General features: G+C 39.1%; 1 protein-coding gene across 1 annotated transcript in view; it reads left to right on the forward strand.

Moving 5' to 3' along the window:
* The window catches only part of LOC125894800 (diacylglycerol kinase theta), a 40,557-nt gene extending 19,043 nt beyond the window's left edge, over positions 1-21,514 (forward strand). Inside the window, exons 4-23 of the mRNA XM_049586426.1 lie at positions 1,382-1,467; positions 2,768-2,893; positions 3,347-3,500; positions 4,075-4,143; positions 4,370-4,470; positions 5,173-5,387; positions 5,474-5,564; positions 6,450-6,504; positions 7,097-7,158; positions 8,273-8,423; positions 8,563-8,601; positions 10,449-10,564; positions 10,697-10,848; positions 11,106-11,254; positions 11,335-11,513; positions 11,847-11,947; positions 12,042-12,188; positions 12,282-12,393; positions 12,518-12,670; positions 14,374-21,514. Of these exons, the coding sequence (XP_049442383.1) occupies positions 1,382-1,467; positions 2,768-2,893; positions 3,347-3,500; positions 4,075-4,143; positions 4,370-4,470; positions 5,173-5,387; positions 5,474-5,564; positions 6,450-6,504; positions 7,097-7,158; positions 8,273-8,423; positions 8,563-8,601; positions 10,449-10,564; positions 10,697-10,848; positions 11,106-11,254; positions 11,335-11,513; positions 11,847-11,947; positions 12,042-12,188; positions 12,282-12,393; positions 12,518-12,670; positions 14,374-14,469 (2,354 nt within the window). The 3' untranslated portion in view covers positions 14,470-21,514. The remainder of the gene's footprint in view (positions 1-1,381; positions 1,468-2,767; positions 2,894-3,346; positions 3,501-4,074; positions 4,144-4,369; positions 4,471-5,172; positions 5,388-5,473; positions 5,565-6,449; positions 6,505-7,096; positions 7,159-8,272; positions 8,424-8,562; positions 8,602-10,448; positions 10,565-10,696; positions 10,849-11,105; positions 11,255-11,334; positions 11,514-11,846; positions 11,948-12,041; positions 12,189-12,281; positions 12,394-12,517; positions 12,671-14,373) is intronic.
* The last annotated feature ends 600 nt before the right edge of the window (positions 21,515-22,114 follow it).

The following is a 22,114-nucleotide window of genomic DNA, read 5'->3' on the forward strand; positions in this document are numbered from 1 at the left end:
GTTTGCATACGAGTCATTTGCACAACATTTGAATGGGAACATGTTCAGAGATGCTGCTGAGTGAGAGGTGGATTCTGCTGAAGGTCAGCTGCCCTGCGGCGGTGGTGGTGGTGGTGGTGGTGTGTGTGTGTGTGTGTGTGTGTGTGTGTGGGAGGGGGTCAGTGTGACAATGTGAGGTGTGAACAGAGCCGCGCTGACCTGCTGCCTCAGCAAGCAGACTCACACCTACAGCGGCAGAGTTACAGCTGACAACAGACACCATCCACTCCTTCACATTATTAATTAGTATATTATTATAACTGGGTCCAGATTCTTTAGAAGAAGATAGACTTTATCAATCCCTGAGGGGAAATTACATTTTTTCCACCCTGTTGTCATACACACACAGGCCTAAAATACACACACATGCACAAACAGGACCTCTACATGCATTAAATGGAGGAGTGAGGGGGCTGCTTGAGGGCAGTGCCCAGGAGGCGACTGGCACCTCTCCAGCTACCAGTCCACGCTCCATACTTGGTCCTTACATGGACTTGAACCTGCCACCAAGCCAAGTCCCTATGGACTGAGCTACCGCTGCTGCAGAGAGCAATAAAAAACAAAATTATACAGCTGTGATCCTGAAGCTGTAAACTTTTACTACTGTGGAAGTGAAGAAAGTAAAATACTGCAAGATAAACCTTTATTGATTCCCAAAGGGGAAGTTAAGTTGTTGCAGCAGCATAAGGACATGAATAAAAAGAGATTAAAAAAAAAGTAAATAATAAAAATAATGTAATAATAATCTTTATTTCTAAAGCGCATTTCAAAACAGTTACGAAGTGTTTTACATTTCAACAATTGAAACAGACCTGATAAAAACACTTTAGTGTGTAAAAACTGAGGAAATAAAAGTGAAATTAAATGAACTTAAAACTCCGGTAAAATCAGGAAAGCCTCTCAGATAAAAGTTTGTTATATGAAGGGACTTAAAGGTGTGATTAATAACTGGAATTTGACATTAAAGAAACTCAACATAAGCTGATAATATAAGAAATGTGACTTTATTTATAAACCACATTTTAAACACACAAAGTGCTTTATGCTGACAGGAAAAAACATTAGAACAACATTCAAAAAATAAAATAAAATGTAGAATAAAACTAATTAAAATAGAATAAAAAATACAAATAGAGTCGATCAGAATCACAGTTAGAATGCAATAATAAATTGTAAGTTGCTCCGAAGAATTCAGCTTTAAAAGAATGCTGACAAGTCTAAAAAGTAAAACAAGTAAAGACCAGGCTCTTAACTTCCTGTTGTGACCTTTGACCTCACATTCCTGACATGACCTGCTGCCACCAGGACGTCACTAATTCGTGTGTGTGTGTGTGTGTTTCAGTGTGTGAGCTGCACGTCCACGCTGACTGTGCCATCTTCAGCTGTGCAGACTGTCGCAGTTCTCACCTGGATGGGACTCTGCAGCAGGTGAGTGTGAGGATCGGTTACCGTAAAGTCTGTAATACAAGCAGCTACAGAAAGAAGAGGCTCAAAACTACAGTGAAAGTCAGTGAACGTCCATTTTTGCAGCCAATAAATAATATCATTGGTGCCTTGGACAGTGAACAGCATTGTGTTTCAATTTATTGAGCCAAGTATGTGTGACTCCTCTACGATAGGTGGAGATATGCCCCCTTTCAGCTTGTTAGTATTGGACCTTTTTCCTGTTGACCTATTACGTCACAGACCAAACAATGGACAAACAAGTTAGCTACGGTTAGCTAGCTGCTAACTGCTACCATGGTGGACAACTTTACAGCTCTGTACATTTGGTCCATGCTGTACGCTTTACTTTTTCTTCTCTTCTACTGTTACACATTTAATGCTATTCGACTTCTGGGTCAAAGCCCAGGGCGGACACTGTGGCGCAGGTACTGTTCATCATCACTCTGAGGTTTTGATGAAGATCCTGTAGATTTAGGCTGCGTAGTTTCTTGTATCAACTTACGACTACGTTGGTATTTCCAGTTCTTAATCAGCTCCATAATCAGTGTGTCACTGCTGCACCTGTTCTTCCCCTCACACAGTATCTGCCTCACCCCCAGTCTTATCATCTCTCCAGCTTGCTCCCAGGGAAAAGTGTCTTGATAAACCTCCACAGCTGTGACCTTTGACCTCTGCTATCATCTCTGGTTACCTAACATAGTGGAGATCCAGTCGAGTTGATTTTATTTGTGCTGCCCGAAGTCATAAATCTGCTGCAGATGACTTTGCATCTATCTGTCTGTGCAGCACACAATCTTCAGTAGTGCGTGTGCGTGTGTGTGTGTGTGTGTGTGTGTGTGTGCCAGACTAATGTGACTGAGTGTTATTGATCAGTCTGGCTGATCAGCTGACACCTGCCGCTGTCACACACTCTTTAATCAAAGACTTCCTGAGACTCTCAGTGTGTGTGTGTGTGTGTGTGTGTTGATCTGAGCTGATTGATCGGTCACAGCCGCTGATTAAAATCAATCCTTTAGAGGTGATGATGGCTGTCGGATCGAAAACCAGTTCAACAGTAAATGACTGACAGGAAACCAGCAGCACAAACACCACAAACTGGGTCAGACTGGTGTGCAGCTTTAAGCCCGCTGGTTTTTACCAAAGATGTAAATCTTTAGAAACACAAATATGACAGTTTTCAGCTGCGGATTAATCCACATTTGGTGCTCTGGCAGGACAAGTCAAAATCATAACCCAGTACTCTAATGAATTCTGACTCTGGATCTACTTTCTCTCGCTGCAGGATACGTTCCACCACCACTGGAGGGAGGGGAACCTGGCGTCAGCGGCGAGGTGTGAGGTGTGTCGACGTTCCTGCGGTTCGTCTGACGTCCTGTCGGGGATGCGGTGTGAGTGGTGCGGCATCACGGTAAGAACCAGCTGAACCACGTCACTCAGACCTGCTGATGTTGTATGTTGACTGACTCACAGACCTGCAGACACGTAGGGCCCCTAAAGTCCCAACTTCACTGTGTGTCAACTGGTTTTTAGCGTCTGTCATGCTTCCATCCAGCGTCTTTTAACAGTTTTACGGTTTGTTCTCCAGAGTCCAGATGAGAGGAGTTGATGAAAGCTGTGGATCAGTTGATCTTAAAGGGTGATATTGACGATTTTCAACCAGCACTGTGTCACCGCAGTGTGTTGAGTGTGTGCCTGTCTGGCAGCACTGGGAAGCAACTTTGCATTTCTTAAGATGGCAAAGGCATGACCCACCCCACTCTTCCTCACTCTGATTGTCTTACTCTGAAATTCTTACCCTAATCAATCATGCTCCATTGATGATTGATCACTCAGTCCACCGTGTGTGTTGTCATCTTTTCAGAGCCACGGGGCGTGTTACCTCAGCGTGCCACCAGAGTGCACTCTGGGACGTCTGCGCTGCATGCTGCTGCATCCGGCCTGCGTCCGCCTCGACTCCAGAAACTTCAGCAAGATGCATTGCTACCGCATCACCGAGAGCTGCAACCATGATCTGGGTATACACACACACACACACACACACACACACACACACACATATAAACACACACCACCAGACCACATCCTCTGTGATGCTGCGTGTGAAGCAGAAACACTCGGCTCATTTCCTGAAAGCTTCGCTCCTTCGTCTGAACTGCGAAACTAAAAATGAGGTTTTTCACAAAATCATGATGTGAATACTGACGACTGTGTTTGTGAGAGTGTTGTTCAGTGTGTGTGTGTGTGTGTGTGTGTGTGTGTGTCGGCCTGCAGAGAACTGAGACCAGAGTCTCTGCAGGTTTATCAGATTCAAATGAGGATGTCGAAAACTCACAAACAAGTTAATTAAACAAAAGTGAAAGTGCACAGTGAGATTTAACCAGGAGCAGATGGAAACAAACTTTAGCCGAGTCATTTTAACAATGTTTATTTAAAAACAAGACTTTTCATCACTGGACAAATCTGTGAAAAAGTGCAGAACAAAAAACAATGTTAACAACAAAGTACAGCTCACATGTTTACATATATATCTACAGTATATTCAATATCTCCAGTCGTCCCTCTGACTGTTCCCCTCCATGTCTCCATCAGATAACTGTGATGATGTTGATCCATCTGCTGCTGCGTCCAAAGACGGTCAGCCGGCTGCTGCAGAGTCGGGTCAGTTCACACGTTACATCTCTGATCCTTCAAATTTTCCTTCACTTAGTTTTAGGGGAGTTTCAGAATAAAAGTCACTGCAGGTGTTTTTTAATTACAAACTCTCAGACTTATTTTGAAATATAGAACATATCTCAGTGTAGAGTAGTGGTGGTGGTACAATCCTACAGCTACACAAAAACATAGAGAGTGTGTGTGTGTGTGTGTGTGTGTGTGTGCCCCACAGGAAAGCAGTTTCTGAAGGTGTTTGACGGTGATGATGCGGCCAAGCGAGGTTTCTTCCGATTGGTTTCCATGATTCGAGCCACAAGGAATGAGGAAGTGGTGGTGAGAGCTTCCCTAAAACATTTCACACACGCTACTACTGTTGCTATGACTGGGGTAAGAATGCCCCGTGTTCCCCACAGATGTGTTGATTGCTGGTGTTTGTGTTGATATCTTTTTTTCTTGTGATGGCTAATAAAGATTGTGTTAAAAATTCTTCTTCTTCTTCCTCCCCTCCTCCTCTGTGTTCTTCTTCTCTTTTGTTCTTTGTTCTTCTTCCTCTTCTCCTTCTTCTTTTCTTTCATGTTTTATACTCATTTGTTCTTTGTACCTCTTCTCCTCCTCCTTCTCTTTCTTCTTCCTCTTCTTTCAATTTGTTCTTTCTTCTTCTTCTTCTTTGTTCTCCTTCTGCTGTGTTCTTTGTTGTTGTTCTTCCTCTCCTTTTTCTTCATCCTTTTCTACTTCTTCTCCTCCTCCTTCATCATCTTCTTCTTTGTTCTTCTTCTTCATCATTCTCCTGCTTTGATCTTTGTTGTTCTTCTTCTCCTCCTTCATTTCTTCTTTTTCTTTCTTCTTCCTATCAAGATATCTGCCCTCCCCTGCATGAAAATAAACCAAGCTTTGCACACAGGTTCAGTCCCGTTCCTCAGATAAAACTTGTGTCTGCCTGTCCTCATGGTGGCGCTACAGCAGCTGTACATCTTTGAAAACTTTGACCATTCATAACAAATCAGCCGTATGTGCTACGCCTTTGCAACCTCACAGGAGGCGGCGCTGCGGGCCTTTTACCTCCCAGATGACGCTCAGGACTATGAGCTGCAGGAGGTCGGTGGCTTGCAGCGTCTCCATAGCGACGACATCCTGAACCGTAACGGCGGTCCGGACAACCGAGGTTCGCTGAAGGACGGAGGTGACTCCTGGCTGCTGAGGGCCAAACCCCGAGACACTGAGGTCATCAAGGTGTACGCAAGCTGGCCCAGGTGAGACACACTATCAGTGTCTTCATGTGGCTCAAACGTACTGGTGTTTGGCCAGTTTGTTAATGGTCTCACCTGGTGTGTTTCAGGTCGGGTGCTGCTTTTATCTCTGTCTCCGTCTCTAAAAACAGCACGGCGGAGTCGGTCCTCACCGAGGTCCTCAGTCAGCTCGACAGACAGGTGACTGTTTCCCTCAGACTTCTTCTTACCAGCACAGAAATCAAAGTGTAAACATCCTGTAACACCACGACTGTTTACACTTTAGTCTTTGTTCTGATTAAAGAAACCAGACGTTGCTGACAGGTGGATTTTATCACCTTCAGACAGAGGCAGGCCAGCTGTTTCCCTCTGTTTCTAATCTTTATGCTAAGCTAAGCTAACCAGCTGCTGGCTTCACATTTACAGTACAGACATGTAGCATGAAGTTAATAAACATATTCACTAAAATGTGAAACTATTCCTTTTTATGTTTTTCTTTTAAAATTGTATTTAATTATTTATCATTATCAGATAAACTGTGTTGATCCCTGAGGGCAAATTATGATTTGTTACAGTCGCTAAGTATGAAATAGAAGTATGTAAATATAAAGCAATAAAATAAAATAGAAATAAAATGTGTATTATGCTGCTGTGTTTAACACTAGTACTTAAGATATTAAAATAATAAAGATAAAATAGAAATTATCACTGTGCTGAGGCTACAAGTGTGATATTTGCATCAGTAGAATAAAACAAATATAGAATTAGAGTTAAAAAAAAAATTGTGAAAAAGAAATACAAAAAAGAAATAGAATTTTTGTACCATAATTTTAAATCTTAAAATTATATTTAATGTTATATTAAATTTTAATTAATAAGATTATACATTTATTTATTTTTTCTTATGTCCCCATTTTTGTTAAAATAATTTATTATTATTATTATTATTTATTTATTTTTATTTTTTTTTTTGCAATTTTTGGACATTTCATACCAAGTTGCTACCTTTGAAACCTTGAAAGTGATGTCGCTCCAGGTTTCAAAGGGTTAATGAATCTCCTGCTAATGATGATGATGATGTTTCAGGAGGAAGATGTGTCCGGTTTCAGCCTGTTGGAGGTCTGCATGAGCAGCAAGCAAGGTGAGCAGTAATGTCAGTAATAAAGCCCACACATTAAACACCAGTTCTGTCCTTTAAACCCTCTGACGTCTCTGCAGAGTGACTCATCATCACTCAGGACAGAGAAATGCCTAAACCTGCAGCAGGTGATGATGATGATGATGATGATGATGAAGCAGAGCTGGAGATGAATGTGTTCGCCATTAAAATCCCATAATCATAAACCCATAATTTGAAAATATCTGCCTGAAAAAAAAACCCTTAAATTAAGTTATAAAAACGCCCTGATTATAAGAGCAGCATGTTGGAGCTCTGCATGAAAACCAGGGGTGTAGTGCAAATAGACTTACATTATAAGTACGAAAGCACATGCATGCTCGTGCACAGATAAGCTGTGGCTTGTTTTTGAAAGTTAAATAATATATGCCTCAGTAATAATTGGATCTTAAAGTGCTTAAAAAACTGTGTATGAATTTCGACATCATCATGCGAACTGTGAATAGTCTGCTTCCTAACTCAGAGAAAAAAGTGTCAGTGCGTGGTTCTGGCAGCGCTACACCTGCGGTGACAACACATCAGTGAAGGTCATGTTGTCTCTGTGTTTGTCCTCCAGTTCAGAGACAGACGCTGACGCCTCAGGAGAAGATTCAGGACAAGCTGCAGGAGATCAGGAAGGTAGGAGGAGATAAAACAGCTGCAGAGAAACAACACATATAAACACACACACACACACAGCACACAGAGTATTTTTATCACATCGATCTGTTCAGTTCTGAGTTTTAGACAGTGAGGTTTTAAATACAGGACTTTTACTTGAGTATTTTTACAGTGTTGTATCAGAATTGTACTGCAGTAAATGATCGGAGTACATCTTCCATCACTGGTTTACTGCTTTTTAAAAGATCTTTTCACCTTATAAACCTGCATGCTTAAACTTATTTTATTTTATTTAATGTAACAATTTCAATTTAAGTGACCTGACAAATACTTGATTATGAATTATATATTTATTATTATATTTCTTTATTTTAAATACAGATTTGATATTTTCATCTTTATCTTATTTCCTTGGTTAAATAGGACAGTGTTTCCTCTGGGCCCAGGACGTTTCCCTGAGGGACTCCACAACCTATTAAAGACAGAAAACAAAAGGGTTGAAAGAAATTAATTTTACAGGAATATTTTTACTGCTGTTTGTCAGATGAATTCTAGAAATTATAGTCTCTACAATGGTGTATTTATTTATTATATTGAGTTTACATGTATTACAGATATAGTACAAAAGAGACAAGAGCATAATTACAGAGCACAGTTTAGTAATTAAGTTATTGAGTCATGAAGAAACAACTAATGAAGTTAAGGGAGGTAAATAAGAACATTGAGAACACAAATCAGTTATTTGGGGGTAAAATGACCCTTTAAAATCGAGATTAATACATTTTTTTAATGCTGGGAAACAATCATACTTTTTTCTTCTTCTGTTTTCTTTTTCTTCTTTCACTTTTTTGTAATTTGGATTTTATTGAATTTTTCCATGAACATCATCACATTTTGGCCAACAAATCAAATGACAAAATATCAACAATAAATAAATTAACTGAAAATATATAATGAAAATAAAAAACATCAAACTCAAACCTATATTCCCATATTAATTTGCACTGTAATCTCATTTACAAACAACACATTAATTCTCAGACATAGAGTTTGTATGTGAATATTACAGACATGATGTTGACAGGTGACATAAGCATGATTAATTGATTTATTGATTGGTTTATTTTCCCAGGTGTCTCTGCGTCAGATGAACCAGACTCGGTTCTACGTGGTGGAGAGCAGGAACCGAGCGGTGCAGGTCAACCTGCTGATTGGAGGACTGCCCGCCCTGCTGAACAAAGAGGAGTACGTCGAGCTGATCCAGGAACACCTGACCATCAAGAGTGAGTCTGAGCCACTGGTTAACGTCACCTGAGAACATCACTCTGCATCCTCCTCTTTACTTCCTGTCTGCTGCTTCTTCTTCTTCTTCTTCTTCTTCTTATTGAGGTCAGCTCACAGTTTTTCTCTCTGTCTCTGCAGGTCACCTGGTCACCATCAGCCACATCTATGCCAGTCAAGGTGAGGCAGTTGTCATGGAAATCATCCTGCTGGGTAGATGTTGAGGATATGTTCAGTGCTGTGATCAGTGATTAAATAATAGAATAAGAGCATCAGATCTTCTGTCTGTAACCAGCTTTTACATCATTTAATTTTTAATGTTGTAGTGACAGTTTGTTTCTCTTTAAAAGCTGCTGAGAGGCTGAAAAAGTCTGTTACAAGTCTTTCAGCTCTGTGTTCCCCAACCTTTTCTGGTTTGTAGCCCCTTAAGACAAAGTTGAACAAAGACAGAATTTTGTCTCTTGGCCGAATCATTTTCTGAAAGATCTGAGCCATTGTTCCTCAACGGAGGGGTGTGTAACCCTAGGACAGTGGTTGGCAACCTGAAGCTCTGGAGCCACATGCAGCTCTTCAGCCCATCATCAGTGGCTCCTTGTGGCTTTGACAAAAGTTATATAAGCTAATGCCAGCTGTTTTTTTCCCAACATTTGAATTTTCAAACTCTATGGCCTGGCACTTTTTATTATAAATTTAGCTGAACCTAAACAGCAGTGGCTTCTGAAGTTTTCCTAGCTAGACTAGCTTTGGATTCCACATCCAAAAATCAAAAAGTGTAGTAAACGCATCAGTAAATGCTCATTCAGATGTATTAGTAATGTTGGTAACACTTTACTTGAAGGTATCTACATAAAAGTGACATGACGCTGTCATAACTATGACATGACACGGTCATAAACATTATGTACATGTCATAAGCGTTTATGACTGCTGTCATTAAGTGTCATTCGGTTTTTGTAATGACAAGTTGACATTGTTTGGGTTGTCTTGATTATGACAACTTGACATTAATCAAAGTGACATTACCAGAAGATGTCTTTGTCATGACAATTTGACATTAACCAGGATGACATTACCAGAAGATGTCTTTGTCAGACATCTTCTGGTAGTGTCATCCTGGTTAATGTCAAGTTGTCATAATAGGGACATCCCAAACAAATTTAATGTCAAGTTGTCATGACAAAGACATCTTCTGGTAATGTCACTTTGATTAATGTCAACTTGTCATAATCAAGACAACCTAAACAATGTCAACTTGTCATTACAAAAACCGAATGACACTTAATGACAGCAGTCATAAACGTTTATGACATTTACATAATGTTTATGACAAGTTCATGACCGTGTCATGTCATAGTCATGACAGTGTCATGTCACCCTTATGTAGATACCTTCAAGTAAAGTGTTACCATAATGTTATAGGCTAAATAAGACTTAAATTATAAGGTTCAAATATGTTTTGCAGCTCCAGACACATTTTGTATTTATTTTTTGGCCAAAAAAGGCTCTAGGAGTACTTTGAAGTAAGCAGGGGGTACTTAAGATTTTTTTAAGTCTTAATTTAAAACACTTCAGTCGTGCATTATTTCTATCCCAGCTGACACTGGGTGAGAGGCAGGGTACACCCTGGACAGGTCACCAGACTATCACAGGGCTGACACATAGAGACAGACAACCATTCACACTCACATTCACACCTACGGACAATTTAGAGTCACCAATTAACCTGCATGTCTTTGGACTGTGGGAGGAAGCTGGAGCACCTGGAGGAAACCCACGATGACACAGGGAGAACATGCAAACTGCACAAAGAAGGGCAGTAATTCTCTTTTTAACTGCAACGCAGAGTGGATATCTTCCTAACTCCACATAAACCATATTATTGTCAGGTTGTAAAGTATTTATAAGAAAGAATTTGTAAAGTAACGAAAGTTGTCAGGTAGATGTAGTGGAGTAGGAAATACAAAATGGCACAAAAGGGAAAAGAACAAATACCTGAGACGTGTACTTATATATCTGTGTGTGCTCAGGTGCGGTGGCGTTGCAGATCTCGTGTTTCTCTGAAGCAGAGAGGATCTACATGTTGGCTAAAGACACAACTGTCAGCAACAAGACGCTTACTTCACTTGTTATCCCAGAGATCTTGGTGAGAATCATTTCATAAAACTACAAACACTGTTTCTGATGCAAACACACATGACTTCTAACCAGGATTTTATCAGGTTGTGTTTTGTCACTAGAAAGGTGATTAAATATAGCTCTTGTGGATGTCTTTCAGCACAACCAGCTGGGAGAAGATGTCTGTCCCCTGCTGGTGTTTGTCAACCCAAAGAGCGGCGGCCTGAAAGGCAGAGAGCTCCTCTACAGCTTCAGGAAACTTCTGAACCCTCATCAGGTCTTTGACATTTCCAATGGAGGACCGCTGGCAGGGTGAGAGAAACAAACACACCCTGAGACTCAGCGCTGTGATGTCACTGACATTCACATCAGAGGGCGGATGATTATTGTCACATGTAATTCATAAAGAATATCTCATTCGTAGATGACAAACAGTTTTCTCTATGCAAGACTTTTTAGTAATCAGATTACTTTAGAACGGCGACTGCAGCCTTTTTTATGACAGACGTCCTTACTGCGGTACAAAATCAAATGTTTCTGATGTTCCCTGTTCTTCTTCTTTAATCCAGCCTCCACACATTCCGGGAGGTTCCCAGTTTTCGGGTGCTGGTCTGTGGGGGTGATGGGACAGTGGGCTGGGTGCTGGGAGTACTGGAAGCTGTGCGGCACAAACTGGTGTGTCGAGAGCCGCCCATCGGCATCGTACCGCTGGGAACAGGTCAGACCAGCACAGAGCAGCTCACTGACTCTGAGAGGTGAGAGGGTCAGTATCTACTAAAGTCTGTCTCGTCTCTGCAGGTAACGACTTAGCCCGTGTCCTGAGATGGGGACCAGGTTACAGCGGCGAGGACCCCCACCACATCCTGGTCTCTGTGGACGAGGCCGACGAGGTTCTGATGGACCGGTGGACCATCCTGCTGGATGCACAGGACATTTCTGAGGACGGAAAGGACAACGGCTTCCTGGAGCCACCCAAGGTCTGGTCTAGGTCCTGCGGGACAGTCAGGAACATGTCATTAGGGTTTTATTAATCAGCCTTTCAAATCTGGAGTGCTCCATCTGTCTGATATCATAGAAATCTTTATAGGAAAATACAAAATCTGTGGGACGAAACTCTGTCTTAAAGGAGCAATGTGTAGGATTTAGTGGCATCAAGTAGTGAGCATTGCAGTTGGCAACCAGCTGAAACTTCTCCCATGTGCCAAGCATGAACTCCTGGTCAGAATTCCTTTAGTGTCAATCATTCCGGAGGTTTACAGTATATTTAACAGTAATAACAACGGGGTTAAATGTCTCTCTTTGTGTCTCAGATTGTGCAGATGAACAACTATTTTGGCCTCGGCATCGATGCAGAGCTCAGCCTCGACTTCCACCAGGCCCGAGAGGACGAACCTGATAAATTCACCAGCAGGTGACACTTGAGTTTATTCAGACACAGCTGAGACATGTTTCTATAAAACAAAGACTTCATTTACATTCTGCTTCCTGTCTCCGCCCCCTCACAGGTTCCATAACAAAGGTGTGTACGTGAAGGTCGGCCTGCAGAAGATCAGTTACACCAGGAGTCTCCACAAAGAGCTGCAGCTTCAGGTCGACGCTCAGAACGTCCCGTTACCAAACATAGAGGGGCTCATCTTCCTCAACATACCCAGGTAACACACACACACTAAACACACATCATTTACATATCACATCCTCACTGTAACCTTACACTGACACGTTCCTGTGTGTGTGTTTGTGTGTAGTTGGGGTTCTGGTGCTGACCTCTGGGGGTCAGAGGTCGATGGTCGCCATGAGAAACCAAGCATTGATGACGGCCTGCTTGAGGTGGTCGGGGTCACCGGGGTCGTTCACATGGTGAGAGAAGTCACAACTAGGGCTGTAACGTATACAGGAGTCCAAGTTTGGTGCAACTTTGGTACTGTGAAACAAACAAATAAATTGTGTGTGTGTGTGTGTGTGTGTGTGTGTGTGTGTGTAGGGCCAGGTGCAGAGCGGTATGCGCTCAGGGATTCGTATCGCACAAGGGAACTACATCCGGCTGACGGTGAGCAAACCCATACCTGTCCAGGTGGACGGAGAACCGTGGATCCAACCGCCCGGACACATCATCATCTCTGCTGCTGGACCAAAGGTTTGTCCCTGTTGGGCACCTGTAGTTTGTATTTTCTTTTCTTCCCTTTTTTTCTCTCTTGCATCTTTCCTCCTTTCCATTTTTTTGTCCTTTTGTTTCCTTTCTTCTTTCGTTTTTTCAATTCTTTTTTTATTTTCTCGATCTTTTATTGTATTGATGTGATTCATTTTAGTTTGGTTTATTCTGAGTGCCTTTACTTGAACTGGAGTTTGAGATACGCTGTGTGCACCTGTAGTTTATTTGTAGTTTGGTATTTTCTGTGTATACCTGTTGTGTGTTCGTAGTTTGGTGTAATTTATTTATACCTGTAGTTTACCTGTAGTTTGGAGTTTGCTATGTATTCATGGGATTTACCTGTAGTTTGGTATATTCTGTGTATACCTGTAGTTTATCCTTAGTCTGGCATTTTGTGTGTATACCTGTAGTTAAGCCTTAGTTTTGCATTTTGTGTGTATACCTGTAGTTAAGCCTTAGTTTTGCATGTTGTGTGTATACCTGTAGTTTATTTGTTGTTTGGTGTTTATCCCCAGTTTGATATATTGTGTGTTTACCTGTAGTTTATTTGTTGTTTGGTGTTTTCTGTGTTTACCTGTAGTTTATCCTTAGTTTGATATATTCTGTGTATACCTGTAATTTATTTGTTATTTAGTGTTTTCTGTGTTTACCTGTAGTTTCTTAGTAGTTTGGTATATTGTGTGTATACCAGTAGTTTATTTGTTGTTTGGTGTTTTCTTTGTTTACCTGTAGTTTATCCTTAGTTTGATATATTGTGTGTATACCTGTAATTTATTTTTTGTTTTGTGTTTTCTGTGTTTACCTGTAGTTTATCCTTGGTTTGGTATATTGTGTGTATACCTGTAGTTTATCCTTTGTTAAGTACATTGTGTGTGTATACTTGTAGTTTATCCTTAGTTTGGCATTTTGTATGTATACATGTAGTTCATTAGTAGTTTGGTATCCTTACTTTTGTATATTGTATGTATACCTGTAGTTTATTTGTTGTTTGGTGTTTATCCCCAGTTTGATATATTGTGTGTTTACCTGTAGTTTATTTGTTGTTTGGTGTTTTCTGTGTTTACCTGTAGTTTATCCTTAGTTTGATATATTCTGTGTATACCTGTAATTTATTTGTTATTTAGTGTTTTCTGTGTTTACCTGTAGTTTCTTAGTAGTTTGGTATATTGTGTGTATACCTGTAGTTTATTTGTTGTTTGGTGTTTTCTCTGTTTACCTGTAGTTTATCCTTGGTTTGGTATATTGTGTGTATACCTGTAGTTTATCCTTTGTTAAGTACATTGTGTGTGTATACTTGTAGTTTATCCTTAGTTTGGCATTTTGTATGTATACATGTAGTTCATTAGTAGTTTGGTATCCTTACTTTTGTATATTGTATGTATACCTGTAATATATTTGTTGTTTGGTATTTATTCTCAGTTTGATATATTGTGTGTTTACCTGTAGTTTCTTAGTAGTTTGGTATTTCTGTGTATACCTGTATTTAATTAGCAGTTTGATATTTTCCATATTTACCTATATTTTATCCTTAGTTTGGTCTGGTATATTGTGTGTATACCTGTAGTTTATTAGTAATTTGGTATTTTTCTTGTATACCCGTAGTTTATTAGCAGTCTGGTATTTTCTGTGTTAACCTGTAGTTTATTTGTTGTTATTTATACTCCATATTTCCTCTGCTGTGTCTGCAGGTTCGGATGCTGAGGAAGTCGAAGCAGAAGCAGAAGAAGTCTGGTTCAAAGGACGGACGTTCTGAGAGTCCGTCCTCCAGAGACGGAGGACACTGACCAACCTGCCTGAAAATCAGTGTCGTGGATTTTACCTACTTCCTGCTGCACCTGGGAGGCCATTTTGGTGCCAGCTGTAATTTCACTCACGTAGCTGTGTAGCGATGCTGACGGGCTGCAGGTCGACTTGATTGAAGGAGGTTTAACGTTTACAGCCCGCACACGTTGGGAGGAAGAACTGGATCGCCTCAAGTTTGGTACAGTTGGGATCACATTTCCATCCTGCTGACCGAGCACTTATCACTTACAGATGGTTAATATTCAGAAACTAAATTGACTTTTGTACCTAAAGCGTAACAATAACATGTAATTCATAGATTAAAATTATTCTGCCTAGATTAAGAAAGAGTTGACAATTTCTCAGTATGAATAAGCTTCAGCATTGAACAAAAAAGTTATAGTATTTAACAGAAGTGAGTTTCTGTCCAGATGTGACTGTATATGTACAGTAGGTAGCAGTAGACTCAGTGTCAGTTGATTTATTGTAGTAACTTTAGTTGTAAAAAGTAATGTGCAGCTATAGAGTGATTATGACCTCAGTATTTGTCATATTGTCATTTGAGAATATGAAGAAACTGAAGTACTGAAGCACTCCTGAAGAGACCGACAGGCAGTTTCTTTGAGAAGCTGTAACCTCATTACATTAATCTTAACCAATAGATCTCCTGGGAGGCTGAACTGGCTCTCTTCTTCTTCTTCTCTTGTGTAGAATTCTTTGGTAATGGTGGTTTTAGACAGCATTCATGTTGCAGTGAAGCTCCTCAAAGCTAATGAGCGCACAGAATCAAACAAGAAATCTCAAAAACCACCGTGCAGAGTTAGTGTGTAACCGGAATAAGAATCACGGAACTGATTAAAAAAATAAAAGTAAGATCAGACTGAGCTGTGGCAACAAGTTTTAAACTCAAGATAAAGTGGTAAATCCTGAAGCACAGTTTGTATTTTAGCAAATGGGAAATGTGAAGTTTTTACTCTTACACCAACTGTAAATATTTGATTGGACGTATGTGTCCATGTTTCACGAGGTTTGTTTTGCCACAAATAATCATTTTGTTATAATATTTAGCACAAGACATCGATCTTGTGCATACTAGATAATAACGTGTGAACAAAGGATTAAAAAATATCTTCTGTGATTTTGGAGACTTCATAGAAACCTATAAAAACTTGTGACATTATCGGATTTACACAAAATCTGGCAGTTGCATATCTGTATCTGCTTAAGTTAATCACTTCAAATACTTGCACTCGTACGAAAAAAATTGTCAGTCCTAGATCATGTATTTTGCGAAAAGTTAGAAAAAGTAGCCTATAAAACAAGAGATGCTGCTGTAAATAGTAGCACATAATAATAAAAAAAAAGTTAGCATTGGGCTAAGTGCTCATATGACCAAGTTTGCAACCTTAACAATTTTGTTTTGATTAGCTTAGCACAAAGCAATTAGCGCACAACGTTACAACAAATTAATTACATTAATTAATTATCAATTAATTACAACAAATAAAAATCAGAATTTTACAGGTTGTTCCGAAACATAAGCCTGCCAAGAAATCTGTACGTTAATTTGTATCTTTACGTTAGCTGGCTGCTAATTTACATCATTGACTTATCTGTTGTCCAACTTTCATATTAAGATTGCATAACATCAGCTGGAATGCTACAGATGTTGTTCTTGCTACGATAGAAACTGTGCTGCAGGTTTACACTTGATTTTCAGTTTAACGTTTTCAGCTGTGAAGTCTGACTGACTTTTCCTTCTGTCTTCTCCGATAGCAGTTAGTTTGTTGAGTCTTAAGTGCATTTTATTAAACTGAGTTTATCTGAGTTTTCGAGTGGCAAACCCAAAATTTAAAAGAGACAAATGTTTGCTATTTTTGTAACGGACAACACAGTTGTTCGTAAATTCCCTCTTGCCCCCAAAGCCAACAGAAGAGATCACATTAGAAATTGAGCCATTGTAATCAAAGGCCGCAGTTACTACTAGCTAAATTACAGTGCCATATCTAGCTTGCAAGCTGGTTAGCAAAGCTAGCTACTTTGCTAGTATGCCAAAACAAAACTTAATTTAAGTAAAATAGCTGTAGCTGCGGATAGCACTCAAAACTGAAAGCTAGAAAACTAGCTCAGTGTTAGCTTAGCAAGCTGATTGCCAAGATAGCTTTCTAAAACAAAATTAAAACAAATATCAATTAATTTCAGGAAGAACAAAAATGTAAAAAAAAATGGTATAAATTTAGTAAAATTGGGGGACAAAATGTGGCACTGCAATTAAAGATAGCACCAGACATTAGCTAGTAAACTAGCTACATTGCTAGCTAAACTAAACTAGAAACATCATTAGGTTGGCAGGCTAGTTAGCAAGCTAGTTTGCCAAAACTTAATTTGTGGAATAAATTGAGCTGGCAAACTAGTTGCCAAGCTAGCTTGCCAAAACAATATTAAAACAAAACTCAGTTAAACATAACAATGAAAATGTAAACAAAGGGTATGAATTTAATAAAACGTGGGAACAAAATGTGGCACTGTTAATGATTGTGGCACTGAAATTATAGATCAGACATGAGCTAGAAAATTGGCTACATTAGCCTACTAGCTAATCTAACCAGAAATGTTAGCAAGCTACTGTATTAGCAAGATCGCTAGATAGCAAGTTAGATTGCCAAAACTGAAATTTGTAGAATAAATTGAGGGTTTAAATAAACTTTCCTTCAATTACTAAAATGGGGGAACACAGCGAAGCTATGGATATCACTAGAAACTGAAAGCTAGAAAACTAGCTCAGTATTAGCTTGGTGAGCTGGTTGCCAAGCCAGCTTGCCAAAACAATGTTAAAACAAAATTCAATCAAACAAAAGATAAAAAGGTAAATCAAGGGTATAAATTAATAAAATGCTGAAACAAAATGTGGCACTGTGAATGACTGTGGCACTGGGATTATAGATATCAGACATGAGCTAGAAAATGAGTTACATTAGTCAACAGCTAATCTAAACCAGAAATATTAGCAAATAAAAAAAAAAATTGGCTAATTAGCTACTAGCAAGCTAGCTAATTACTTATACGAAGGCATAAAATTAAATTTATCACATTATTAGTCATTTGAAGCAATGAGTTGCAATTTGAGGGTAAAATTGCTCAATTTAGGAGACAATTTGTTGAAAAAATTCAGTGTATAACCAAATGTCTCAGTATATACAGTAACTTTGAATTGTCAAAATGATCATTTCCTCCAGAGTATGACTGTAAAATAATCATCATATTCCTGTAATAATAGCCATTTGTACAATATCCGATCTGCTATTCTAAAATGTTAACCTAAATTATTTTCTACAAGTTATTATTAGGTTTCTAACATCAATGCTGTTATTGCTCAAAGGTATAAAAGTGCACGCGTTAATTTTGCTGCCACCAGGAAACTTTGCAAACATGAGCTTCAGCTGCCAGTTTGAACGCAAACGCCTCTTGACAGAAAGACGGAGGAGAATTTAGTTAAAGAGGAACTTCGTCCACATTCCCAGAGATGCAGAACGTTAAGACTCTGGGCTAGATCTTATGCTGAACGTCTCAGCTCTTCATGTAGCCACAACAGTATTTGATCACTGTACTCTGGTTGTAATATTTAGGTTTTTTTTTATTACAAGATCTATTATTTTTGACGTCTTTGGTGCTAGAATAATATCTCATAGTTCTGTGTTTCAAGATTCAAGGATCCTGGTTTTATTCAAAGCCTTAAACCAAACCCAAGTAGGCGGATGCTCATAGTTAATGAATTTATTCAATGAATTTAATAAATACAGATTACAGTGAGGGTTTCTGGCCTTGAATAAAGGACGATCTGATACATCAGAGGCATTAACTGTTCATTTCTATTGACTGTGGAGTAAACTGCTGAGCTTCATCAGTAGTCAGAGGTGTTTCCTACAGTCGACACTGTGTGTACTGACACGTAGCTGTGAGTAGTTTAAACTGTACACATAAGAGATACTGTCACAGTGTTTTATTACATGCATGAAGTACTGTAGTTCTGAGTGTTGAGTGTATTTACAGCAGCGTTTTATCTCTTCTTCATTCACACTAATGAGTCGGTCTGTCGCTGTTTAAGAATCACAACTGCTGGTTTTACATGTTTTAAACAATTAGGTGCATAAACTTCACATTCCTGCTCATCATTCTCCAAGTAATTTTAAGTCACTGTTTTCAATTTATTTCTATGAAAACCAGCTTGCAGAGACTTGAAACTTGCTGCAGAGATATTTAGTGATGTCAGTTTTGGTTTTGAAAACTCCGCTTTTGTACATTTAAGAAGCTCGACATGTAAGAGCTGACAGTCGCCTGCCAAGTTATTTTGTCGTGTAATATTTTTGCAAAAAGGCAAAACGATTCAAAGCAATGGTGGAGCACACATAGTTATTTTGCGGGTATTTGTTACATCCATTATTTTCACTTTTTTATTTTTTCATCAGAAAATCAAGCACAAGCATTTTTGTTTTATTTTATTTATTGTTTTATTTTGTAGGGCTGTCCCGAATACCATTTTTGGGGTTTGGAAGCTTCTGTAATAATTACCCACAAATATTCGACCCATGAGGAGTCTATTGAATATCCTGAAGCAGGGGTCAGTGATGGTGCTGAGGACACTGACCTCATTCATGTCAGAGAGTGGCCACCTCCTTTCAGTTTCGTCCACCAATTTACTGGTGAAAGACGACAACAAAAAATGATGCATTCAAATACTGATTTAGACATTATTGATTACCGTGGCAACAACTGAAGCCTTGAATTACCGTAAAACTTCCAATTAGTAGCCCGGGCTATTATTTGCTTAAATCACTGAAATCAACAGGCCTATATTTGGGACAGGCCTTTAGTTCCTTTCACACATAACTGTTGCTCAGCAAAGATCAGGAAATGCAATCACATTGTTTATTTAAACCAGTATGAATATTACATGTTTAGAAATGAGGCTTCAGATAATATATCAGTACTGAATCATTCATTTGATCTAGCTGCCACAGACAGCGCATCACAGAGTAAGAATTATGACGGCACCCAGCATACCGACACAACGCCACATTATCCTGTTAAAACAGTCCTCACAACTTGGATTCATTTTGATGAAAAACCCTTTTGATTCTTTTGATCTGAGGAATATGAATAACTTACAGGGTAATCGAGGAATAGACACATAATTTTAGGTAGCCAACAACCTGCTTTTACACATCCGAAGAACTTTTATTATTAAAATGAACTGCTTGGCAACCAGACCAGGCTTCTAATTGAGACAGGCCTTTATTTGTCAAAATGTGTAGCCACACTGGGGTAGTAAAAGGGACTGGGCGTTTAATTGGGACTAGGGTTTTAATTTAAGTTTTACGGTATTAAGGTCAGCCCAATTTTTTAGAATGGAAATGTTGATTTAAACTGTAAAATCCCAGCTTCCTGAAATGCACCTTCTTTTTTTTTCTGGAAGTCCCTAGTCAAAAGTGTGTTAACACTAGATGGTGTTGAGCCTCTGAAGTTCAAAAAGATTGTAATTTTTTTTTTTTTGTTTTTTGCACTAGTTATTGTCTCGTTCACACAGGTTATAAGAAAAACACCTTTTAGGACTTCAAGTCTCTGTTCATATCATTACATAACTAATGTAACAAAAGTTAACTGGTAAATTCAGCAGGAAGTTTCACTTCTCTCTAAGTTGAATTTGACAGAAATGAACTGAAATCATCTTAAAAACTGTCACTATGATTTGCAGGAATATAAAGTTCACTGGCTATAAAGCTAAAAGATGCACAACCAGCAGTTTCCTCGTCAGACTTAAACAAAAAACAAAGCACAAAACATCCTGCAGCTGATGTTCCAACACTGAAGATGAATTTATTTAGTCCAAAGTAAACACTCAAAGTGTTTTCGCCATTTATGACCTAAGAAAGTCCAGACTGAAGAGAACTAACGGGGTTCATTTGGACAAAACTGAATGACGACATCAGATTAAAAGTAGTGTCGAAAATACAGACACAGATTTGTCACCTGAAAGATGAGTTCCCAAACGGCCAAAAAAGAATCAGAAAAAAGAAAACGTAAAATCTCCTTTTACGTTCAAATATTGAGCAAATTAAGAATCTAAAGCGACAGTTTATGATGTCGTCATATCTTAAAACTGTTTTTATGGCTGCATTATTCCATCAAATGGAAAAATTGTGCACGTCTGCTGAATGATTTTAGACCCAGATTTAGTTTTTTCAATACTTCTAAATAAATCTTCACCACAATTTGAATTAAAGTTTGGTTGGATTGAATAAATGGCGGACAAACCAGAAACTGAATCAGCAGAATTTCAGACTAAAATCTTTTAATTTGTGCGCTTTTTGAGCAGATATTTCCTCGTGCATCCAGAACAGTCAGATTTCTGTAAACCCTAAATGTTTCTGTTTCTCCACACTCCTCCATCGATGACATAAACTACTTTTATTTGTCGTTGAATGTTTTTAAAAAAAATGTGCTTTTACGTGATCTTTCTGCTTCTCTGCGTCCGTCGTGCCTCATAGTGTCAGACTCACCTGTCGTCACTAAGCCCCGCCCTCCTGACAGCAGGCCAGGTGGTGGTTTGTCCTGCAGGTGGAGGTCTGCGTAGTGCCTCATAGAGAAACGCTTCGACACCCTCAGTGCTCTGATGTTTAACGTGAGTGTGTGTTAACATGTGTTAACGCGCGTGTGTTTCCTGTGTGTGAGCTAACGTGCCTCCAGATGTCATCTAGATTTTTCTTTTTGCTGTAACTATGTTCAGTTTTATTACCTGAAGTTTTATTGAATAGATGATATGTATATTTTTGCAGACAGAAGCTGTTTTTTTTCTATTTTAGTTTCAACTGTAAAGTTTTAACTGTAAATTGCACTAATTGTTCTACAGATGCTCTTAGATGTGACGTTCAGATTATTATGAATGTTGTAACATTTAAAGCTGAATATATAATAGTACATATATATGTTTAAATAACTGATTCTTATATGTGTTTAATCACAATAAACTAAATACCATCTAAGAACTAATCATGGTGTCTGTCATGTTTCTCTTTTAACTGGTGACATCTGCAGCATCATTGATAGTGGTGTAAAGTAACAAAGTACATTTACTTAAATACAGATTTGAAGTATTTGTACTTGAGTAATTTCATTGAATGCTGCAGACTCAGATTATTACAACATATACAGTCAACTAATAAATTATGTTGTATTTTATACATACACTCACCAGCCACTTTATTAGGTACACCTGTAATGCAAATAGCTAAGTTCAAATGGAGCATCAGAATGATAAAGAAAGGTGATTGAAGTGACTTTGAGTGTGGCATGGTTGTTGGTGCCAGACGGGCTGGTCTGAGTATTTACTGGGATTTTCAGCACAACCATCTCTAGGGTTTACAGAGGATGGTCCCAAAAAGAGAAAATATCCAGTGAGCCAAAATGCCTTGTTGATGCCAGAGGTCAGAGGAGAATGGCCAGACTGGTTCAAGATGATAGAAAGGCAACAGGAAGTCCGTGGAAGAGCGTGTCCATCCCTTTATGACCACAGTGTACCCATCTTCTGATGGCTACTTCCAGCAGGATAACGCACCATGTCACAAAGCTCACATCATCTCAAACATGACA

Source organism: Epinephelus fuscoguttatus, linkage group LG9 (genome assembly GCF_011397635.1).
Source record: "Epinephelus fuscoguttatus linkage group LG9, E.fuscoguttatus.final_Chr_v1".
NCBI lineage: Eukaryota > Metazoa > Chordata > Actinopteri > Perciformes > Serranidae > Epinephelus > Epinephelus fuscoguttatus.